We start from the raw sequence: 21270 nt of genomic DNA, 5'->3' as shown, positions 1-21270 counted from the left end.
AAAAGTGGCAGATAATTTATTTTTCAGTTCCTTATTCTTGATTGTCACCGGTCACTACACATCAGTTAAAAGCATGGATTTCCATTTAATGACTTACCTTTATGTACAACACAACACATCCACAGCAGAAACCCTGTGGTGAGGCTCAGCAGTGTCATTTCCAAGCTTTAGAAATTAAAGATGTCCTCTGCAGAAGACTTGCTGTTTTCTCTACTCCAAATTGCATATACTTGTATTCAACTCCCACCTTTCCGAGGGTTGCCCTTGCAAACTCCTCCCCTAATTTTCTTGCGACACAGTAGTCATGCCGCACTGATATAAAGCAAGCAATTGTTGCAAAAATTCTTCAGTAATTTTTCACAAAACCTTTCAGACTGAACTTGACACAGCACACTTATGAAACCCATCAGCAAAGACTCACGGTGTGTTTAGAAAAGACAATATAGCACACATCTCGTTTTTCCAGTGTCATAACATAAATTTTTTTTTACGGGCAAAAATTACCTTATATGTGGAGCCAAGAATTTATCAACAGCCTTATTGAAACCTTAACAGCCTAACGAAAACACTAACGCTTACTACGTTAATACTAGTCTAATACTTGTATTACTAGCCCAACACGACCCTAAGCACTGTTGTTTATGGAGTCCTGGCAGTTTCGCAATACCATAGAATGGTTTGGGTTGGAAGCGACCTTAAAGATCATCCAGTTCCAACCCCCTGCCATGGGCAGGGACACCTCCCAGCAGACCAGGTTGCTCAAAGCCCCATCCCAGCTGCCCTTGCAAAAGGCCATATGAAGCAAAGAACCCCACAAACAGTATATGACAAAGCTTTTCAGATATCACTGTGGGCCATCTCTCTGTCTCACTTCCTCACCTTCTAATCCTCCTGTGCTTCAGAAAGATCAGGCTCTCCACTCAGGAGCTTTTGTGTTTAGTATAGCACCAAAAGGCCCTGCTCCTCTGGTCCGCTTTAAACTGACACCATGGTCCCAGCCCAGGAGAACACGCCACTCCTGTCTGTGCTCTATTATCTGCCACCATTCCTGCCAGTGAATAGATCATTAACTTCAGGCATCATTTGTAACTCGGTTCCTGGAAAACACTGAATTATCTTCCTAAAACAGCAACTGTTGATCCAGCAGCCATTTCCAGTCAGCTCTAATATGCTTGCATAATTTTCATTAAAAGGCATGTAGGTAGGCTTATTTATACAAAGCAAGAAAAGCACAAGCGTTCTGCCTGTGCAAGATCATGCTTTCTTATTTTTGCCTGAGAAAATACAGGCAGATTTTAAAAGATCTGATCTCCACACCCAAGTAGAAGACGACTATTCCTAGAAAAGGATGTGTTTGATCACTTTGGCTTTGACCCAGTACAGGAGGATGCTCAGCAAGAGCAGCCTGCTGCACTGATGCCACGGGCTGAAGACTACCTGAAAGTATGGCTCAGGTAAGAGAGGACATGGCTGTATTTACCCAGCTCTGAAAAGACGAACCTGCTACAAGCTGGGTAGCAAGGCTGCAGTGGACAAATTTGCTCTTTTGCCAGCTGCCAACTTCACAATTTCTGTAAAACACTGGGGTGGGGAGACCAGAGGGTTGTAGAGATTCTGGTGACAATCCTTATCTGGACTCACATACAGATAAAACCAAGTGGTTAGGGTCCATGTGATTAGAAAGGTCTCTAGCAGCTTATGCTGACAGCCTATAGTGGAAACAACAGGACAGAGGAAGAGGAACTCCATGTACAGATGTCCAACACTGTGGAGGAGTCTGAGCCCACTACGTGCAGGGGCAGCCAGAATCCAGCACCTGACCATGGGCTGGAGCGGCTGTTCTCCTGGGGCCAAGGTGTCGCTTTAACGTTGGATCAGTGGAGCGGGGTCTTAGATCTGTATGTGCTGTAGAACAGAAAGGTCACAGTAGAAATTACTATCCTCCTGCTCTGTCCAACCCATGGAAATTACTATCCTGTAATCATCCAAGGCCCATGAGAACTGACTGACTTTTAAAATCCAGCAATTCTGTATCATGACTTCAGAAAGCAAATCACCATCTATTCAAACATGGGAAATCGCTCCGAATGTTACTCTCAGTAAATATTCCAGAGAAAGACTTGAATCCTTTTCCCTCCTTTTCCATTAGGTCTGCTCTTTAAAAAGAAGGGTCTTCTTAGATTTCCCAAATATTCACGTGCTTCGTTCCGAGTTCCTCAAAGAAGGAGGCAAGAACTTAACCGGAATACAGAAATTACAGTCTATAAATACATCTGAATGGCTTTTTGCTGAAGTTGGCAGAAATCTTGCATAAACGCAAGGTTATTACGTAAGCAGAAAGGCTAACAAATACAAGACCAATCTTGAAAACATTTGCACATGCCAAACTCGATGAAGAAGCATTATCATATCATCTGCCTGCTCCCAAACTAGCACTTTTGCCATGAAACAACAGAACTGAGATATATGGCTATTCTGATGCTATTAGAAGGCTCTGCTATGTGAGGAAAAGCACTAACAGAAACACAAAATAGTTATTCTTATCATGCCTTTCACAAACAAACCAACCCCCCCTTTCTTTGCTGAATGTTTAGGATGACAAAGCTGGGAGGAGACCTTCCTTCTGTTTTTGGCTTCCTGTTGGGAAAGTACAGAGAAAGGGAGACAGACTCTTCTCAGACACACAGAGTGATAGGAGAACACTGTGCATTTCTGTGTTTATTTTACAAAATTGACGTGAGGCAAGCATTTTCTGTATTCCTGAATTTTCCTTGGATCTTCAGCCATGCAACATTCTCACAGGTCAGAGCCCCAAGAGTACAAGCGTGCAAGTTTCAAAGGAATCCTACAAAGTAGTTACAGCGGATCATTTGAATAGTTGAAATGTTCTCAAATAGCAAATAAAGCTGTTTGCTTGACTTTTTATTTAAGATTAATAATTAACTACTGAGCGGAACTCACATATTTCTGTATTTTAAATGTTTTCATCCCTTACACACATTCTCTTAAAATGCTTTCTCCCTTTCTTGTCCCTTGAGCCACGTTCTTTGGAGACTTCTTACCTAAGGAAGAAGACATGGGTGCTGTTGAGTTGTACAAGAGTAATGGGCTTCTCCTCTCTCACTGTTAAATTACAGTTTGAAGGGCACAAAATTATCTCTCAATTTAGGTATATTCTGGTGTCATAAATGCAATCATGTCAAAACCACCAAGATCCTTACAACACAGGACACTACTTGTTCAGCATGTTCTTGTAATGGTGCTTTGCTCAAGTTCTCCAGATTGTGATGCGTTCTCAAGTTTAGCATTATAAGCCTCAAAGAACTACTACTTCCTAAAATTTCCACACATGGTGTGTCAACATTGCATTGTTTTGCTGATTTCCCAGTCCTCGTGCCACATACCACTTCCCCCCCACCTTGGCTCAGGTTCAACTATGCCACTGAACACCCATTTCTGAAAGTCAACTGCAGTCATCTTGAAATATGAAACAGTATTAATGCACCTTTTAATACCAGATAAACAACATACCTTTCCTATGAACCTTCCTGAGGTTCACACTTATTTTCCTCTTTCGACACATCTTGGATACGCTAGCTGTCCTCTCTTACACTGCACTTGAAATAAAGTTGTACCAGATTCTTCTCCAAAATGGTTCTGTTTGCAGTAAAATCCAACATAATCCCCATGGTAAAAGTAAACCTGGTTCTCATAAAACCCTTCCAGCAACACGTTATTTTTCTCCATTTCATTTTTTGACAAAGTGCATGGCTCTGAAAAATAGAGACATAGTCAGTGTTAATAAATTGATTATTTTTGAAATCATGTCATTGTGACTGGAATTGACACTGAGAATGCAGGTTATTATTCCCCATTCTCTTTATATATTGTACGTGACATCACTGTATTTTTGGACACTGCAGACATGTCAGACTTATCTAATACAATAGCCAAACTCTTACTCTTGCATCTGGTAAAGCTGTCATCTCTAAATAAAAAAAAAAAAAAAGAAGTTAAGATCTTAATGTTCCAGCTGACAATACTCAATTTACAAATGCAAAGCATCTCAATAGGAGAAATAAAAGCTTATGCATCTTCTCGTGCCTACCTATACAAACTGGTGGTGAAGTCCACTGGCCTGCAGAACAGTAGATTCTCTCAGATCCTTGCAAGAAATGATAGTCATAGCAACTATACTGAACTGAAGAACCACTCTCATACTGGGTCAGGGGTGGGAGAGTAAGAGCTCCATTTGCAATAGAAGGTGGAGAGTCACATTTTTCCATAGGAGCTGGAATAACATCAAAAATCTTTGTGAAACATTCAACATAAGAAACTTACCAATCAGCAGCTTTAAACTGCCAACACTAGATAACTATCAGCTCTCAGCGTACGCTCATTACTGCTGCATTATGTCTCAAATCAGAGGGCAACCTCCCGTCTAATTCTAACCACAAGAAACCCCTTGTGCGCATTTCATTGTTTACAGCTGTCTTTCTACAGAGCTTTGAGTTCCCTGTGCTTGGAGAACAGCTCCTTCCTCCCTTCCACGGCCTTCCCATCCAAGGAAGTTGTATTGGTTTTGCTATGCTCAGATATACTTATCAATGTACCTGTATTGTTTAGGGATATCTGTGCGTACCTGTATTGTCGGATACTAAACTTTTATTGTTATTGAGAATACATTCTAGGCCTCCACTGCTGGAGCAAATGTTTCTAAATAGTCTGACACCGATGAACTCAAAAGGACGAGCAAAAAAATATTGCTTTACCTTTAACGACACATTTTGGGTATTTCAGTCTCCCATGGTTACACTGCGTCCTCCCAGGAGATGGAAGGGTAGTCTGGGGAAAATCATACCCCTCTTTACATTCAAACTCTATGAGGTCACCATGTAGGAACATCAGTTCTTCCTGTCTCCATTTTAACTCTATGTTGTTACTGTTTATAGCAGTTACATTAAGAATGCATGGATCTGGGAAATAAAAGCATAGTTCAATAAAAGCAATCAAATTTGGTCAATGCTCCCAGATACATGATCTGATTTTTCTGGACGGTCCTTTGGGGACCCAGGAGTTGGACTTGATGATCCTTGTGGGTCCCCTCCAACTCGGATATTCTGTGATTTTATGAAGTGATTTCTTAACTGCCTTTTGCAGGAATTGAGAAAGAGATATCTAAACCAGTAATTATAAAGTGTTTTGGAATCTTGCAAGAAATAGAACTAAAAACACATTTAAAAAGAAAGCCAAAGCAAAGAAATAGGCTGAAGTAACAGAAAGAACATTCAAAAATAATAAGCTCAGAAAACACACTTCAGATACAATCGGGTTTCTACAAATATTTGCAAACATACAGCAGCCTGGGTATACCACTGAAGAAGAACAAAACTTGTTTACTGTAACTTGAAAAGTTTATGAAATATTTCTGGAATATTAATCCATCCAAACCAACCTGTCACACTTGGCAAGCCCTTCTGGGACAGTAGGAGCTAATACACAGGAAATTTAAGCTATTAACCTAAAGAAGTGTTTTCACAATTCTTTGTTTGCCTTTTTTTTCTTTTCCCCTGTGTTTCGTCACTGTATAAAGTATTTAGAAATCTTCCCTTTTTTTTTTTTTTCCTCCAGGATTTTGTGGTTTTCTTTAGGCTTTTTCAGGCTCTTCAAGGTCAGTATCGTTTTGGTTGCTTTCTGACAGACTTCTTAGTGCCAGGATCAAATTGGGTAACCTAGCTTTCTGTCCGACAATTAACCTCTAACTTTTGGATCCACTGCTCCACTTTAATAAAGCCTGACAAAGGGGCAGTTGAAAAAATAAATTTCTGCAAGTCTCAAGAGAATCAGTGCTTGACAGAGGCCCCTATTAATGATTTTCTGAAGGAAAGGCAAGGAGAAATTACCTATCGCACATTCTAACAACAGCACTGTAACAAAATATTGGCATGGATATTTCCCCAAACTACCTACAGTACAGGCTATTTCCAAACTGATTGGGTGGGGACTGAAAAGAAATCTCAGAAGACACGGATAGGATAATGCAGTTAACGGGATGCTTAGAACATACACAATATTCATAGCTGATGAGTTTTCATTATTTCACAGAATTTGTTAAATATGATCATTGAGATCCAAGAACGCTGACCTGGGCCTTTCAATCCTGAGTAAGTATGTTTTATTCACTTAGAAATAAATAATTTAAACAGAATCAGTTATTTATTTGCATTTTCACTGTAGATTAAAAACTTAAAGTGAATACATTCAGCAAAGGATGCCGGGCAAGTGGATGTGTGGTGTAGGAATCACTTCATTACAGGAAGGAAGGAAGGATAAACAAAGAACTCTTGTAAGTCGTCAGAAGTAGTATTCCTGCCTACATTTGTAAACTCCTAGTGGGAGTTCTATACGTTGTTTCGAGCAGCATACATAAGAGCAACATGGAAAAATCAGGAAGTCCAGAATTAAGTGGTGGATACAAGGACACAACAAAAACAAAGGCTGGAAGTTTAAAAATGAAAGTCCAAGTCACGTTCCTCGCTAACCCTAACCAAAAAACTATCTAGGCAATGACTGCAGTCATTTCTTCTACACATCTTTCGAAAGACAGGAAGAAATCCACTGAATGGGAGACGTGGGAGATAAAGAAATTGGAAAACCTTCCAAAATAATGGGGCTAGCTAAGTTCTAGAACTCTTCACTCAGGAAAACAGAGGAACTAAGAACAGGCCAGAAGACACTTAGCAGCGGTGGGCTAGGTGTAGTTGATAATGGTTCAGCCTCATGTTTCTGAAATCTGTTAGCTCAAATGAAAGAGAAAAGGGAGTCATTAAAAGATTATCTAGAGGTCCTTTCCAGCTTTTCCTTTCTACATTACATGTCACTTTTTGGTTTTCCTTACAAACCTTACCCAAGCAAGTCGGTTGTTCTGTCCAGTTTCCTTGTTTGCAGTAAACAGTGCTAGGTCCATCCAAAAAATGGTAAAGCTGGCAACCATATTCTACTGAAGAACCATTTCTGTAGCTAGCCAAGAGAGGGCTAAGAAGAACACCGTTTTTAATCACTGGTGGAGGGGTACAGCTCTGCTGTATTTCTAATACAAGGAAGGGAAAGATGCAATTAGATCTTTAAAATAATATCAACACTGTTGAAAGCATCAGCATAGCAACAGACTTTGGTCTAAAATTTTCATACCAAAAAAGTGTATGTAAGTGAACTTCTTTTTAGAAGTTTCAGTTTCAGATACTCTAGATTTAGCTTACTGATTTTCAGACTATTTCTGTTCCTTCTACACTCCTCACCTATGTCCAGTCTCGACTCCTGCTGGTTTACAGTCAATACGGATTGGTTGCTTTTCTGTGCTGAGATTGTCTTTATTTGTTGCTTGAAATGTTAAACCCATATGGAGTTCAGAATAAACCTCAGTGAATTATCAAACAAAGGATCAAAATACTCTTGAATCTGCATGTTCAGAGATTATCAACAGAAGGGGTACGAAATGACTGAAGGTAAACGCTAAAACGTGAAAATAAATTACATATACAGGACAGACTTATAAGTGTAGTTTACAGTCACAGAAGACAACAATCATTCACTCAGCTACTGCTATATGAAGCATGTGCAATAGACTCAGCTACTCATAAAATGAAGCTTATGCAATAGACTTTGGTGAAAAAAATCAAAAAAAAAGCGTATATAAGTGTATGTATTTCTATTCCCTCTACACTCCTCACCTATGTCTACTCTTGATACCTCCTCCCACCAATTATCACAGAGGCTCAAGCCATGCATAAGAATAAGGGCCTATGATCCACAGACTTCCCTGAGTTGTTTAAAGGAGACCACTCACCTTCACATCATGACGAGGCTGTCAGGACACTCATCTCTGCCATGACCCCAGACTGAATTCCAGGCAAGCACATGGAGAAGAAGCTAGGAGCAGAGAAGACCACACACACCCTACTTGCTGATGAGCAAATTAGCTGCATGCTTTAATTCACGTCTCAGTATGCCACCAAAGCCAGCCTACTTCAGGATGCAAATGTTAACAAAACAACAGTGAGATCAATACAGAACAAAAGTAAGAAGGAAGTACAGTCATTTGAATGGATAAAATGCAAATACCTTTACAAAAATGGTTAAGTGTAAAAACAATCATACAACAATTCAAAGGGAAAAAAAAAAAGCAAATTCCAACACAGAACATTGGCTAAGCTGCAAACAAAGCACAATGAAACAGCAAACTCCAGGGAAAGTTGAGCTCAAATCACTGGGTTGGTCAAAGGATCTTTCATTTCTCCAGCTGGGCTCCTTCATGCCCCTTCCATTTATCCAAAATACCCTGCAATGTAAAGAGAAAAAGTGGAAAAGGAATGAACACCAAGGCTGGCACACAGCCATGTTTCTTGAGAGCAGCAGATAGCAAAGTTGCCTAGCATTCCCATTGCTTCAATTTGATTCCCCGGACCCCTTGGAACAGGAGCAGCCCCACGACAGACACAAACTGGTAGAGGGTTAAGTGAAGGCCCCTAAAGCTGACCCTCCCTTCTTGTCCACAATTCTACAGAGCACTGTGCCCTCCACACACAGCACTTATGTTCACATCGGGAGTAGTTAATGACTCCATCCTTGCACTGTGCCTCAAAATCCTCTGGGTTTGAGACTTCCCGGTAGGAAAAAGGGCATGTAAACGAAATAGTCTCCTTAGAGCGATATCTGTTAGATCTTCTCCTTGACTGTCTTAGTTTAATATTGTTCCTCTTCATTTCTGTCTCACTCAATCTACAGCTCCCTTGGGAAGAAAAAAAAAATAAGAGAAAAAATAGAAAAAGAAAAGAACAGCCACGACCACAACAAAAGGTACTTCCATAATTTGCATGTAGACCTCGTATTGTCAACTGATCCTCTGACGCTGTTGGTACCAGCTGAGTGCCTGAAACTACTTATTCTCCTGTGCTGCATCCCCGCCGCATCTGTCCCCTCCTGTATCAATGCACAGTGCCGATGATGAAAGGCAAAAGCCCATTTCCTACCCTTCAGCAATGTCGCAGTTATCGGGGCTTGGGGAAATTGTAGGAGGAGGCAAGCACAGGAAAGACATTCTCAACAAAAGAAAAGGGAAAAAAGATGACGGCTGAGATGCGGGCTGCACACCGCTGCGGAGAGGCCTTTGCCCTCTGACAGTCTCACAGGACAAGGGGGAAGCACAGCCTGGGGTGGGGGCACTCAGCAGGCAGCAATGAACTTCCCTGTGTCTTTTTTGGGCTCTCTCCTTGCCCTCGTCCCAGCACTTCTCAAATTCATTTCCTCGTGGCCCTGGATTTCCTTGCACTCACACCAACCCACCCTCCCTCCTCACAGCCTGCGGACCGTAGCAGCGTCCCCAGCTCAGGAGCACGCCACACCGGTGGAGCGGCCCCAAAGAAGCGGCTCAGCCAAACTCCCCTCCTCCTGGATCTGTTGGTGACTGGGGGCAGGGAGGGACAGCAGGCAGCAGAGGCGGCTACACGAGCTGACCTCCAGAGGAAATTCCTTCTGCACAGGAGAAGCACCAGCTGCTGTTCTGCCCTGTCAGCGTCGCAGCCCCAGCACAAGTGCTGCTTCACAAGTGAAGCGCCCGCAGGGCCTGAGAAAAAGACAACGAGCAGCTCACACAGCTCTTGGCCACGCAGCACGAGCTTCCACCTACCCAAGCACACTGGGGGATTTGTCCACTGCCCATCAGTACAAGTGATTTGCTCAGGTCCTTTCAGGATGTGGAAACTTGCACACTTGTATTTCACAGTTTCACCTTGGTCATATTCTGGCAATGGGAAGGAAAGGATGTCTCCGTTTTCAATATCTGGAGGTGGGCCACATTTTCTACCCTTCCCTGGAAGAAAATTACCCATTAGAAAGAAAGCTATCAGAGTTTATCTGCAATAGAGGTCTAGCCACAAATTCTTCAGAACAGCACCTAGGCAGTACTTCAAGAGACTTGGAGGAAAGCAGAGAGAAAACTGTCACCTTGACAAGAAAAGCTGCATTTGTTCATGTGCTGAAACCTCGCATATGCCTCATGAAATCAAATGAGATTATTCAATGTGCTCGTGAAATCCTGGGCACCAACATGGTACCAGGTGTTAGCTCACCCATCAGCTACGACCCGCAGGTAATGTAACAGTGGAGTCAATTACATGGCATTCACAAAGGCAATGCACCACTTGCATTTTCTGGATGTCAGCTGGCAGGAGAGCTGTGAGCTCTGTTCTCCAGCACAGGCAGCACAATTTCTCACTCTCTTCACATTAGGCATTCTCAGAAAGCAGATTTGCAGAAGTGAAAGGTTGGAGTCTCAAAATCAGACCTGGCCAGCAGTTGCTCTCAGCCTCAGGGTGCTTTTCCAGATGTGGCACCCCTTGAGTGAAGCCATCCAGGTTACTCACCTGGTAGACTTCCATTAAACACATCCTGCCACCACAAATGGAGAGATACCAGGGAAAATCCCTTTTTCCTGAGTCTGACAGATACTGTTGCACTTGCTCACAGTCCTGAGACTGAAATTTGGAGACCTAAATGCCACTGAGCTAGTTGAGGGCAATCTTCACTGACAGTCTACTGCATGGAGGGAGAGAGAACTCACCTTTGCACTGGGGCAGCTCTGTCCAGGTCCCATTCTGACATGTTACGGTGGAAGCCCCCGTCATCAGAAAACCTTGCCAGCACTGATAGTGAGCTGTCTCCCCAGGCAAATACCTTGGCTTTTTAACACCTTGAACTTTTCCACCAGCAATTTCTGGAGGAGGTTCACACGTCACATCTGAAAAGAGACATTTCTGCACTCAAGTTGTACGCCCTCACGTGTTCTTCTACACAAACTACAGTTAAGAGAATCATCTTGTTACTGCCCAGATGATGTTCTTAAGCGCAAGAGACAATATTGCCTTACCAACATGACTTGATTATTTTCCCCTCCTCTTTTTTCCTTGGCCATGAGTGTTTCTAAACACTGTGAACCCCAGAAATGTGAATTAACATGACAATGGCAGCAGAACACCTTCCACATTCTCAGGAGATGACAGGGACAGTCAGAGCTTCTAGAAAAAGCCAACATTTCTGTAGCTACACCGTTTGCCACAAAAAGCCTCCTTGCAAGGCAATGGCCCTCTACTGAGAACCTGAGCGCTTCTGAAAATCACAGATGTAGCAGCCAAGCTGGCTCCCTGCTGAACCACAGAGCTCCAAAGAGGTTATCAGTTTGCACTGTTGGGTTGTTATCCACAGTTCTACAGAGCACTGTACCTTCGACACAGAGCACTTACATTCACATCTGGGATAGTTAATCACTCCGTCCTGGCACTGTACATTAAAATCCTCTGGGTTTGAAACTTCCCGGTAGGAAATCTTGCATGTAAACAAAATATACTCCTCAGAGCGATACGTGTAAGATCTTCTCCTTGACTGTCTTAGTTTAATATTGTTCCTCTCCATAGCCATCTCAAGCACTGTACAGTCCTCTGGGGAAGATAAATAAATAAATAAATAAATAGGTAAAAGGAAAAAAAGAAAAGAAAAGAAAAGCCACAACCACAACAAAAGGTACTTCCGTAATTTGCATGTAGACCTCGTATTGTCAACTGATCCTCTGACGCTGTTGGTACCAGCTGAGTGCCTGAAACTACTTATTCTCCTGTGCTGCATCCCCGCCGCATCTGTCCCCTCCTGTATCAATGCACAGTGCCGATGATGAAAGGCAAAAGCCCATTTCCTACCCTTCAGCAATGTCGCAGTTATCGGGGCTTGGGGAAATTGTAGGAGGAGGCAAGCACAGGTTTCCTGCTGCAGAAGCCATGAAGGCCTGCAATGGGCATTGACCCCCTGCCTCCACACACACCAGAGCACAGCACAACCAGAGAGGAGCTGGGAAGGCCACAGGTGCAAAGGGGGCGCAGCTGTGGCTGCAAGAGGGAAGCAGGAGAGAAGCTTGCTGGGACAAAGCCCTGCCTACACAGGCAGGCTTGGGAGAGCCTGCAAGGAAATGGTTTCCTGCTCTTCAGCCCTGCCACAGTCAGGGAAATGGCACCTTCCAGTTTCAGGGAAGCCACTTGCAGGGAACTTACCAGCCCTTCTGTCCTGCCTGGAAGCGGCCGGGCAGGCCCAGCACCAGTAACCCTCATGAGCCCCAGGGAGCCCGTTCCCCAGGAGCCTTTCCAGCTCACGTACGCCAGTCGGCGGCTTCTTGGGGGCACCTCCCCTCATAGCCTGCAGCTTTGCAGGGTGCTCTCACACCTTGGTGCTCCGCTATTACTTCCCCAGGTACACTTGCTATGGGCTTTCCTCTCAGCTTCTGCACTAAAACTGCAAAAAGGCAGCGGTCAAGCAGTGCCAGAGTGGAGGTGACTTACTTTCTTGCTTGCACCGTGGGTATTCTAATGTCCCGTCCATACACTGCACTCTGAATGGGGAAGATGCTGGGTCCTGCACATATCCTATTTTACAGTCAAATTCAACAAAATCTCCTGATGTCGAGTACAGCTTTCTTCCTCCAGTCCATCTCAGCTCAATATTGTTTCTGTCCATATCTTCTTCAGAGACAGTACAAGCCGCTTGGAAAAGGCAAGAGAAGGATGTGATCAGTTCACACAGATGCACAACATATACATTTCAAACCACACACCCACACACCCTCCCAAGGCCTACAGATGTTCTTCACATCACAAACCTCTTCCAGCAATGTGCTTTCACCCTCTGAGTTTTCCAACAGGAAAGACATTCTCAACAAAAGAAAAGGGAAAAAAGATGACGGCTGAGATGCGGGCTGCACACCGCTGCGGAGAGGCCTTTGCCCTCTGACAGTCTCACAGGACAAGGGGGAAGCACAGCCTGGGGTGGGGGCACTCAGCAGGCAGCAATGAACTTCCCTGTGTCTTTTTTGGGCTCTCTCCTTGCCCTCGTCCCAGCACTTCTCAAATTCATTTCCTCGTGGCCCTGGATTTCCTTGCACTCACACCAACCCACCCTCCCTCCTCACAGCCTGCGGACCATAGCAGCGTCCCCAGCTCAGGAGCACGCCACACCGGTGGAGCGGCCCCAAAGAAGCGGCTCAGCCAAACTCCCCTCCTCCTGGATCTGTTGGTGACTGGGGACAGGGAGGGACAGCAGGCAGCAGAGGCGGCTACACGAGCTGACCTCCAGAGGAAATTCCTTCTGCACTGGAGAAGCACCAGCTGCTGTTCTGCCCTGTCAGCATCGCAGCCCCAGCACAAGTGCTGCTTCACAAGTGAAGCGCCCGCAGGGCCTGAGAAAAAGACAACGAGCAGCTCACACAGCTCTTGGCCACGCAGCACGAGCTTCCACCTACCCAAGCACACTGGGGGATTTGTCCACTGCCCGTCAGTACAAGTGATTTGCTCAGGTCCTTTCAGGATGTAGAATCTTGCACACTTGTATTTCAGAGTTGCACCTTGGGGGTATTGTTTCAACTGGAAGGAAAGGATGTCTCCATTTTCAATATCTGGAGGTGGGCCACATTTTCTACCTTCCCCTGGAAGAACATTACCCGTTAAAAAGAAAGCTATCAGAGTTTAGCTGCAACAGAGGCCTAGCCACAAATTCTTCAGAAGACCATGTAGGCAGTACTTCGAGAGACTTGGAGGAAAGCAGAGAGAAAACTGTCACCTTGACACCAAATGCGTGGCAAATGGACAAGAGCAAGCTTCTCATTCCTCTGCTGCCAGGATTCAAAACTACCAGTTAATTCATTTGTCCTTGCTGGAGTGTTTGCATCTTTCTGCAGGACTTGCACTGGGCCTACGTAACGGCGTAGTGTGTTTGGCACAGCTCTTTCTGCAGAAGAGCCTGACTCGCCCCCGCTCCCTGTGCTGCCTGAACACGGACAAGAGTGGATCAGTTTGCAAACCAGATAAAATGACACTGGGCTGCACCATTTCAGTTCCTAGTGAGATAGCTTTTTGTCTCTGTGGACCACTTACAGCCACTGGGGAGTCTACGCAAGCCACCACGAATGCATTATGCCTGATTTCTTACTTTTGAAAGTCGGGCCCTGCAGCTTCTTGGATTTTTATACCTGTTGAAGCAACACCCTGCTGTGAAGCCTGGCCTTCTAATGGGCGTTGCTTTGAGAAGATCCTGCACTGGGTCATCGGCATCAGTAATGCTGCTGTTTGCACTTGGCATTATGCTCAGCAACAATATGGACCCCGGTCTTAATTCATCTGGTACTTCTGCACCCCGTTCAGCTGCCAGCTGGGCAGTGTCCCAGTCAAATGACACTGCATTGGTTCATGTGCTGAAACCTCGCATATGCCTCATGAAATCAAATGAGATTATTCAATGTGCTCGTGAAATCCTGGGCACCAACATGGTACCAGGTGTTAGCTCACCCATCAGCTACGACCCGCAGGTAATGTAACAGTGGAGTCAATTACATGGCATTCACAAAGGCAATGCACCACTTGCATTTTCTGGATGTGAGCTGGCAGGAGAGCTGTGAGCTCTGTTCTCCAGCACACGCAGCACGATTTCTCACTCTCTTCACATTAGGCATTCTCAGAAAGCAGATTTGCAGAAGTGAAAGGTTGGAGTCTCAAAATCAGACCTGGCCAGCAGTTGCTCTCAGCCTCAGGGTGCTTTTCCAGATGTGGCACTCCTTGAGTGAAGCCATCCAGGTTACTCACCTGGTAGACTTCCATTAAACACATCCTGCCACCACAAATGGAGAGATACCAGGGAAAATCCCTTTTTCCTGAGTCTGACAGATACTGTTGCACTTGCTCACAGTCCTGAGACTGAAATTTGGAGACCTAAATGCCACTGAGCTAGTTCAGGGCAATCTTCACTGACAGTCTACTGCATGGAGGGAGAGAGAACTCACCTTTGCACTGGGGCAGCTCTGTCCAGGTCCCATTCTGACATGTTACGGTGGAAGCCCCCGTCATCAGAAAACCTTGCCAGCACTGATAGTGAGCTGTCTCCCCAGGCAAATACCTTGGCTTTTTAACACCTTGAACTTTTCCACCAGCAATTTCTGGAGGAGGTTCACACGTCACATCTGAAAAGAGACATTTCTGCACTCAATTTGTACGCCCTCACGTGTTCTCCTATACAAACTACATTAAGAGAATCATCTTGTTACTGCCCAGATGATGTTCTTAAGCGCAAGAGACAATATTGCCTTACCAACATGACTTGATTATTTTCCCCTCCTCTTTTTTCCTTGGCCATGAGTGTTTCTAAACACTGTGAACCCCAGGAATGTGAATTAACATGACAATGGCAGCAGAACACCTTCCACATTCTCAGGAGATGACAGGGACAGTCAGAGCTTCTAGAAAAAGCCAACATTTCTGTAGCTACACCGTTTGCCACAAAAAGCCTCCTTGCAAGGCCATGGCCCTCTGATGAGAACCTGAGCGCTTCTGAAAATCACAGATGTAGCAGCCAAGCTGGCTCTCTGCTGAATGTAGAGCTCTGGAAGAAGTTATCAGCCTGCTGTGCTCATGGACAGGTAAGTAAAGTTGACTCCATGGAGGCGTATGAATGCCAAATTGCACTTGTTCAGCCTCCAGCCACAGATTTGGGCAGGGAATAGGAGGACAGCACAGCTCCTCTTCAGAGGAACATTCTTGTCATTGCAGACCCTAGCCGACCTGCATGTTTTAGTTCCTGAGGCTCTGCTGGGATCTCTGTCATAGTGGAGCCTCAGAGAAGAACACCTGTTTCTCTCCTCTAGTATTTCTGCCATTCTGATACTCTCTGACAGGGCTGAACACAACAGAGGAGCCCTTACACATCTTTCTGCTGAAGGTCAGTAAAAGGGTGTAGTCTGGAAATTACTCGTATCACAGAGAAGAATAACAAGTCAGCACATTCTACGCCTTTTTTCTTCAAGATATTTTTGCTGTTGATGAAAATATCCATAGTATTTCTAGAAGCATTAAGCTAAATTAAAGTTCTGTGCAAGGAAGCAGTAGTAGGTACAATGTTGCAGTACACAAAGAAAACAAAACTAAAAAAAGTAAAGTCTGTCTAGTATTTAGGTAATCCAAACTGTCCCCACACGAAGCTAACAGCCAGAATGAAAGCACAAATTCCTACCTCTGCAACTTGGCACTTTTGTCCAGTGTCCATCTGAACAAATGACATAATTTACACCCATAATTTGAGAATTGCTTACACATTCATAATGCACTTTGGCACCAGGCAGATACCTCTGCTGTTGAGTGCTGGTAATATGAGCATTGGGAATTTCAGGTGGGGCTCCACAGCTAACATCTGAAAAGAGAGGTGCGTTTAAGAATAGTAGGACAGTAGTATGGCTATCACAGAATAGCGCATTCACAAGCACCATTGTTCCTGATGAGGACAGACGATTTGTGTAAGGTAGGTCCTTTTCTACAAGTAGGAAAGGAAGTTACTATGGTTTTCATTCTGCAACGCTTCACCAGGCAATTATTTTTTTTGCCTAAAGTGACTTAAAAAGAGGAAAGGAGTTGCAGAGACCAGCCGAATGTGCAGACTGATGCCATACAGCATTGTGTGCCAAAGCGCTGGAGAACAAAGTGGTTTATTTACTATTTGAAGGTAACTTGCATAGACTGAAATTTCTAGTGATACGAAATCAAGATATGTAACGCTACCAGCTATGTCACTCTTTGCAGCCAACACCCTTTTCTCCATAACCCTCCGACTGCTTGATCTAAGCAGTGAGCGAAGCTGTGGCTACCGGCTTCAGACCAGAAGGGGAAAAGATTTCTTTGCTGATCAGTCCTGCTTGTTGCTTCTCAGGGACCAGAAAAATAGGTGTTGTAGCAGTCTATTAAAAGCAACTCAATGATCAGCTCTACTGGTCTGACTCACTTGCATGTATGGGTTGGCGTTATATTAATTAGTGTTCCTGAAAGACTAAGAAGGGTCATAGACTACTTAGAAGTACAACCTATACCTTCACAAAATGGTGGTGTTGACCAATTTCCCCTTCTGCAAAAAATTTCAGGGGGACCAGTGACCTGAAATCCTTCATGACACTGGTAGCGAATTGTTTCACCAGGCTCATACTTCTCCTTGCTCCTGCCTTCAAATGCAGCATTGGCAACTGCTGGAATCCTTCCACATGGTATTTCTGAAAAGATATGCAAAGTTGAAACTTTTGGTAATGTGATACACCTAGAATGAGTGGAATTTTCCCACCAAAAAGATGCCTTTTATATCATCAGCATATACTACTGTCCTAGGGAATTTAACCATGTAGCCACTAGATAAAATACATAGACCAAGTGAGATGAAAGGGTTATTTCTTTTGACATGCAGAAGACTACTGCAGGGTCCAAAAAAGTAAGACTCCAAGAAGAAGCATCCTAAAACAGATGGGTGAAAACGGGAGCACCTGCAGGACTCTTCCTGCTGTCCGTTTACCACAGACGTTCAATGTAACTCAAAACAGGGTCATGGACTGCAGCAGGACAAGGGAGCTACCACTCAGGAGGAGTTAGGAAATCCAGAGCCCCCCTTCTAACCTTCCACCCTGTCTAGGCAAAGGATGCCTCAGCCAGAGGTGCAGGAGATGAAGAACAAAAAGCTGTCAGCCTTCCTTTCCACAGGCATAGCACGTCCTCCCAAGGGGTTCTGCTTGTGCAGAGGTGGCTCAACAAGGCTTTCCCCACAGGACTGTGCAAGACCGTGGCAGTTACAGACCTTGATTTTTTGTTCAAACCTTCCAACTTATCCACTGTTCTCAGAGGTTATGGAAAAGGACTTTCCCTGCAGGGTGCCTGTCTTTACTGTCATCACCCTTGTGATTTCTGCTGGCACCAGAGCCACAGCACTCATTCTGCAGGGTTCATGCATCTCACATGGGTCACAGCTACTACAGTTCTCCGTGGAGAAAACAATGAGGTGTGAACAGCAATGGCAGCAGAACAGCCTTTGGGGTAGTACATTCTGGCTCCCAGTTGCTGTTTTGTAATGGTACATGGTGCAAGAGAATGAGAAATGTCCACCGTTGCCAAGTCAAACAGCAAAAAAAGTTACCCTTACCCAAACACTGAGGTGGCCCAGGCATCCAGACTTTTCCATGGCATGTTATCCATTCTGATCCTGATAAAGCGTACCCAGGATTGCATGTGTATTGCACTCTGTCATTTTCCTCATATCCTGATTTAACGCCACTAACGATTTTGCCAAACTCAATGAGAGGTGGGTCTTCACACGCTGCTCCTGCAGAAGCTGTGCACAGGTTTCTGTTATTTGGCTGCACGTTGTTGTTTGTATCCTGATTTATTCCTACCACCAAGTTCTTCAAAATGAATGACAAGTGGGTGTTCGCATGCTGTTCCAGCAGAAAATATAGAAAAATTCTTTTCATTTGGTAGATACTGCAGAGTAATGAGATCTCCAAAGAATGGTGCTACACAGGAGTTGAATAATATGCAGATAACCTACATCCCTGCCTTTGGGAATAGACTGTACTAATAAATCTCTTTGCTCTAAGAAATTGTGTGCTTCTGTACTATTTTCACAGTCTCCACATAAGAGGCAGTTACTAAACTAAAAACACTTGAATTGAAAAGATGAATAAACTTCTGAATTTCTCAGAGAACGGCTCTTGTTTTCCAGTGTTATACTAAACTAGTGTTTTACACTTACAGCCATGATGCTCTATTTTCTTTAATTCTTTGATTAAAGCAGTTTGTCTCAAATTACCAAAATTAGTTCCGTCCCTTTGAAATGAAAGAACTTGGATCGTTCTTTCAAGGTATAAGGTATGCGCATGGAAAGCACTTCTAAGATGTGCCTGTGTGGAGGGAGAAGAGTATTGATATGCTGAATAGTATAAAATGGATCAATTATAGAGTTTAAAACCAGTCATTTTAGTAAAGGTACATATTCAGTGAAGACCTTCTTCAGGCTGCATTCGTCACAGAACTTACTGAAATGACAAAATACCCTAAGAGTTGTATAATATTTTAAAATCAAATCAGAATTCTGCATTTTAATAGCCTGTATTCAAAATAACAGCGGCTAAATTGAAATACAAAGAAATTTATATGTATGTATGTTGAGGGAGTTATGTCTTGTAATAAGGCAGGTTCGTTATGTGAGGCATTAAGTTCAGGCACAAAGCAAAGAAGCGAACTCAGACAAAAAAAAAAAGCAAATATTCTCAAATACACCGTTCTAAAATATAATTCTCATTCAGAACTTCTGAAACAGGTTCTATTAAAAGTGGCAGATAATTTATTTTTCAGTTCCTTATTCTTGATTGTCACCGGTCACTACACATCAGTTAAAAGCATGGATTTCCATTTAATGACTTACCTTTATGTATAGCACAACACATCCACAGCAGAAACCCTGTGGTGAGGCTCAGCAGTGTCATTTCCAAGCTTTAGAAATTAAAGATGTCCTCTGCAGAAGACTTGCTGTTTTCTCTACTCCAAATTGCATATACTTGTATTCAACTCCCACCTTTCCGAGGGTTGCCCTTGCAAACTCCTCCCCTAATTTTCTTGCGACACAGTAGTCATGCCGCACTGATATAAAGCAAGCAATTGTTGCAAAAATTCTTCAGTAATTTTTCACAAAACCTTTCAGACTGAACTTGACACAGCACACTTATGAAACCCATCAGCAAAGACTCACGGTGTGTTTAGAAAAGACAATATAGCACACATCTCGTTTTTCCAGTGTCATAACATAAATTTTTTTTTACGGGCAAAAATTACCTTATATGTGGAGCCAAGAATTTATCAACAGCCTTATTGAAACCTTAACAGCCTAACGAAAACACTAACGCTTACTACGTTAATACTAGTCTAATACTTGTATTACTAGCCCAACACGACCCTAAGCACTGTTGTTTATGGAGTCCTGGCAGTTTCGCAATACCATAGAATGGTTTGGGTTGGAAGCGACCTTAAAGATCATCCAGTTCCAACCCCCTGCCATGGGCAGGGACACCTCCCAGCAGACCAGATTGCTCAAAGCCCCATCCCAGCTGCCCTTGCAAAAGGCCATATGAAGCAAAGAACCCCACAAACAGTATATGACAAAGCTTTTCAGATATCACTGTGGGCCATCTCTCTGTCTCACTTCCTCACCTTCTAATCCTCCTGTGCTTCAGAAAGATCAGGCTCTCCACTCAGGAGCTTTTGTGTTTAGTATAGCACCAAAAGGCCCTGCTCCTCTGGTCCGCTTTAAACTGACACCATGGTCCCAGCCCAGGAGAACACGCCACTCCTGTCTGTGCTCTATTATCTGCCACCATTCCTGCCAGTGAATAGATCATTAACTTCAGGCATCATTTGTAACTCGGTTCCTGGAAAACACTGAATTATCTTCCTAAAACAGCAACTGTTGATCCAGCAGCCATTTCCAGTCAGCTCTAATATGCTTGCATAATTTTCATTAAAAGGCATGTAGGTAGGCTTATTTATACAAAGCAAGAAAAGCACAAGCGTTCTGCCTGTGCAAGATCATGCTTTCTTATTTTTGCCTGAGAAAATACAGGCAGATTTTAAAAGATCTGATCTCCACACCCAAGTAGAAGACGACTATTCCTAGAAAAGGATGTGTTTGATCACTTTGGCTTTGACCCAGTACAGGAGGATGCTCAGCAAGAGCAGCCTGCTGCACTGATGCCACGGGCTGAAGACTACCTGAAAGTATGGCTCAGGTAAGAGAGAACATGGCTGTATTTACCCAGCTCTGAGAAGACGAACCTGCTACAAGCTGGGTAGCAAGGCTGCAGTGGACAAATTTGCTCTTTTGCCAGCTGCCAACTTCACAATTTCTGTAAAACACTGGGGTGGGGAGACCAGAGGGTTGTAGAGATTCTGGTGACAATCCTTATCTGGACTCACATACAGATAAAACCAAGTGGTTAGGGTCCATGTGATTAGAAAGGTCTCTAGCAGCTTATGCTGACAGCCTATAGTGGAAACAACAGGACAGAGGAAGAGGAACTCCATGTACAGATGTCCAACACTGTGGAGGAGTCTGAGCCCACTACGTGCAGGGGCAGCCAGAATCCAGCACCTGACCATGGGCTGGAGCGGCTGTTCTCCTGGGGCCAAGGTGTCGCTTTAACATTGGATCAGTGGAGCGGGGTCTTAGATCTGTATGTGCTGTAGAACAGAAAGGTCACAGTAGAAATTACTATCCTCCTGCTCTGTCCAACCCACGGAAATTACTATCCTGTAATCATCCAAGGCCCATGAGAACTGACTGACTTTTAAAATCCAGCAATTCTGTATCATGACTTCAGAAAGCAAATCA

At 43.9% G+C, this 21270-nt stretch overlaps 3 protein-coding genes across 9 annotated transcripts in view; all 3 read right to left on the bottom strand.

Moving 5' to 3' along the window:
• Window positions 1-21270, bottom strand: part of LOC136791356 (complement factor H-related protein 5-like) — a 58692-nt gene that overhangs the window by 18614 nt on the left and 18808 nt on the right. For all 7 annotated transcript variants that reach the window (XM_067001437.1, XM_067001435.1, XM_067001436.1 and 4 more), the window contains 3 exons: window positions 11298-11492; window positions 10619-10795; window positions 9686-9868 (listed from right to left, as the gene is read on the bottom strand). In XM_067001437.1, coding sequence (XP_066857538.1) covers window positions 9686-9868; window positions 10619-10795; window positions 11298-11492 — 555 coding nt within the window. The remainder of the gene's footprint in view (window positions 1-9685; window positions 9869-10618; window positions 10796-11297; window positions 11493-21270) is intronic.
• Window positions 2690-7124, bottom strand: LOC136791359 (coagulation factor XIII B chain-like). Its single transcript, XM_067001445.1, has 5 exons — window positions 6908-7124; window positions 4773-4976; window positions 4109-4291; window positions 3532-3773; window positions 2690-3062 (listed from the first exon to the last, which is right to left on the bottom strand). Exons 2-4 carry the CDS (start codon window positions 4903-4905, stop codon window positions 3562-3564), a joined length of 528 nt encoding a protein of 175 aa, XP_066857546.1. The 5' UTR covers window positions 4906-4976; window positions 6908-7124; the 3' UTR covers window positions 2690-3062; window positions 3532-3561.
• On the bottom strand, window positions 8358-19952 carry LOC136791357 (complement factor H-related protein 1-like). The gene is made up of 8 exons (XM_067001443.1): window positions 19312-19952; window positions 18031-18219; window positions 16940-17116; window positions 16093-16269; window positions 14870-15046; window positions 13337-13519; window positions 12381-12581; window positions 8358-8788 (listed from the first exon to the last, which is right to left on the bottom strand). The coding sequence occupies exons 1-8, from the start codon at window positions 19370-19372 to the stop codon at window positions 8526-8528; spliced, it is 1428 nt and encodes a 475-aa protein (XP_066857544.1). The 5' UTR covers window positions 19373-19952; the 3' UTR covers window positions 8358-8525.

Source organism: Anser cygnoides, chromosome 8 (genome assembly GCF_040182565.1).
Source record: "Anser cygnoides isolate HZ-2024a breed goose chromosome 8, Taihu_goose_T2T_genome, whole genome shotgun sequence".
Classification (NCBI taxonomy): domain Eukaryota; kingdom Metazoa; phylum Chordata; class Aves; order Anseriformes; family Anatidae; genus Anser; species Anser cygnoides.
Note: the sequence above shows the minus strand (reverse complement) of the source record. Positions and strands in the feature narration are given on the sequence as shown.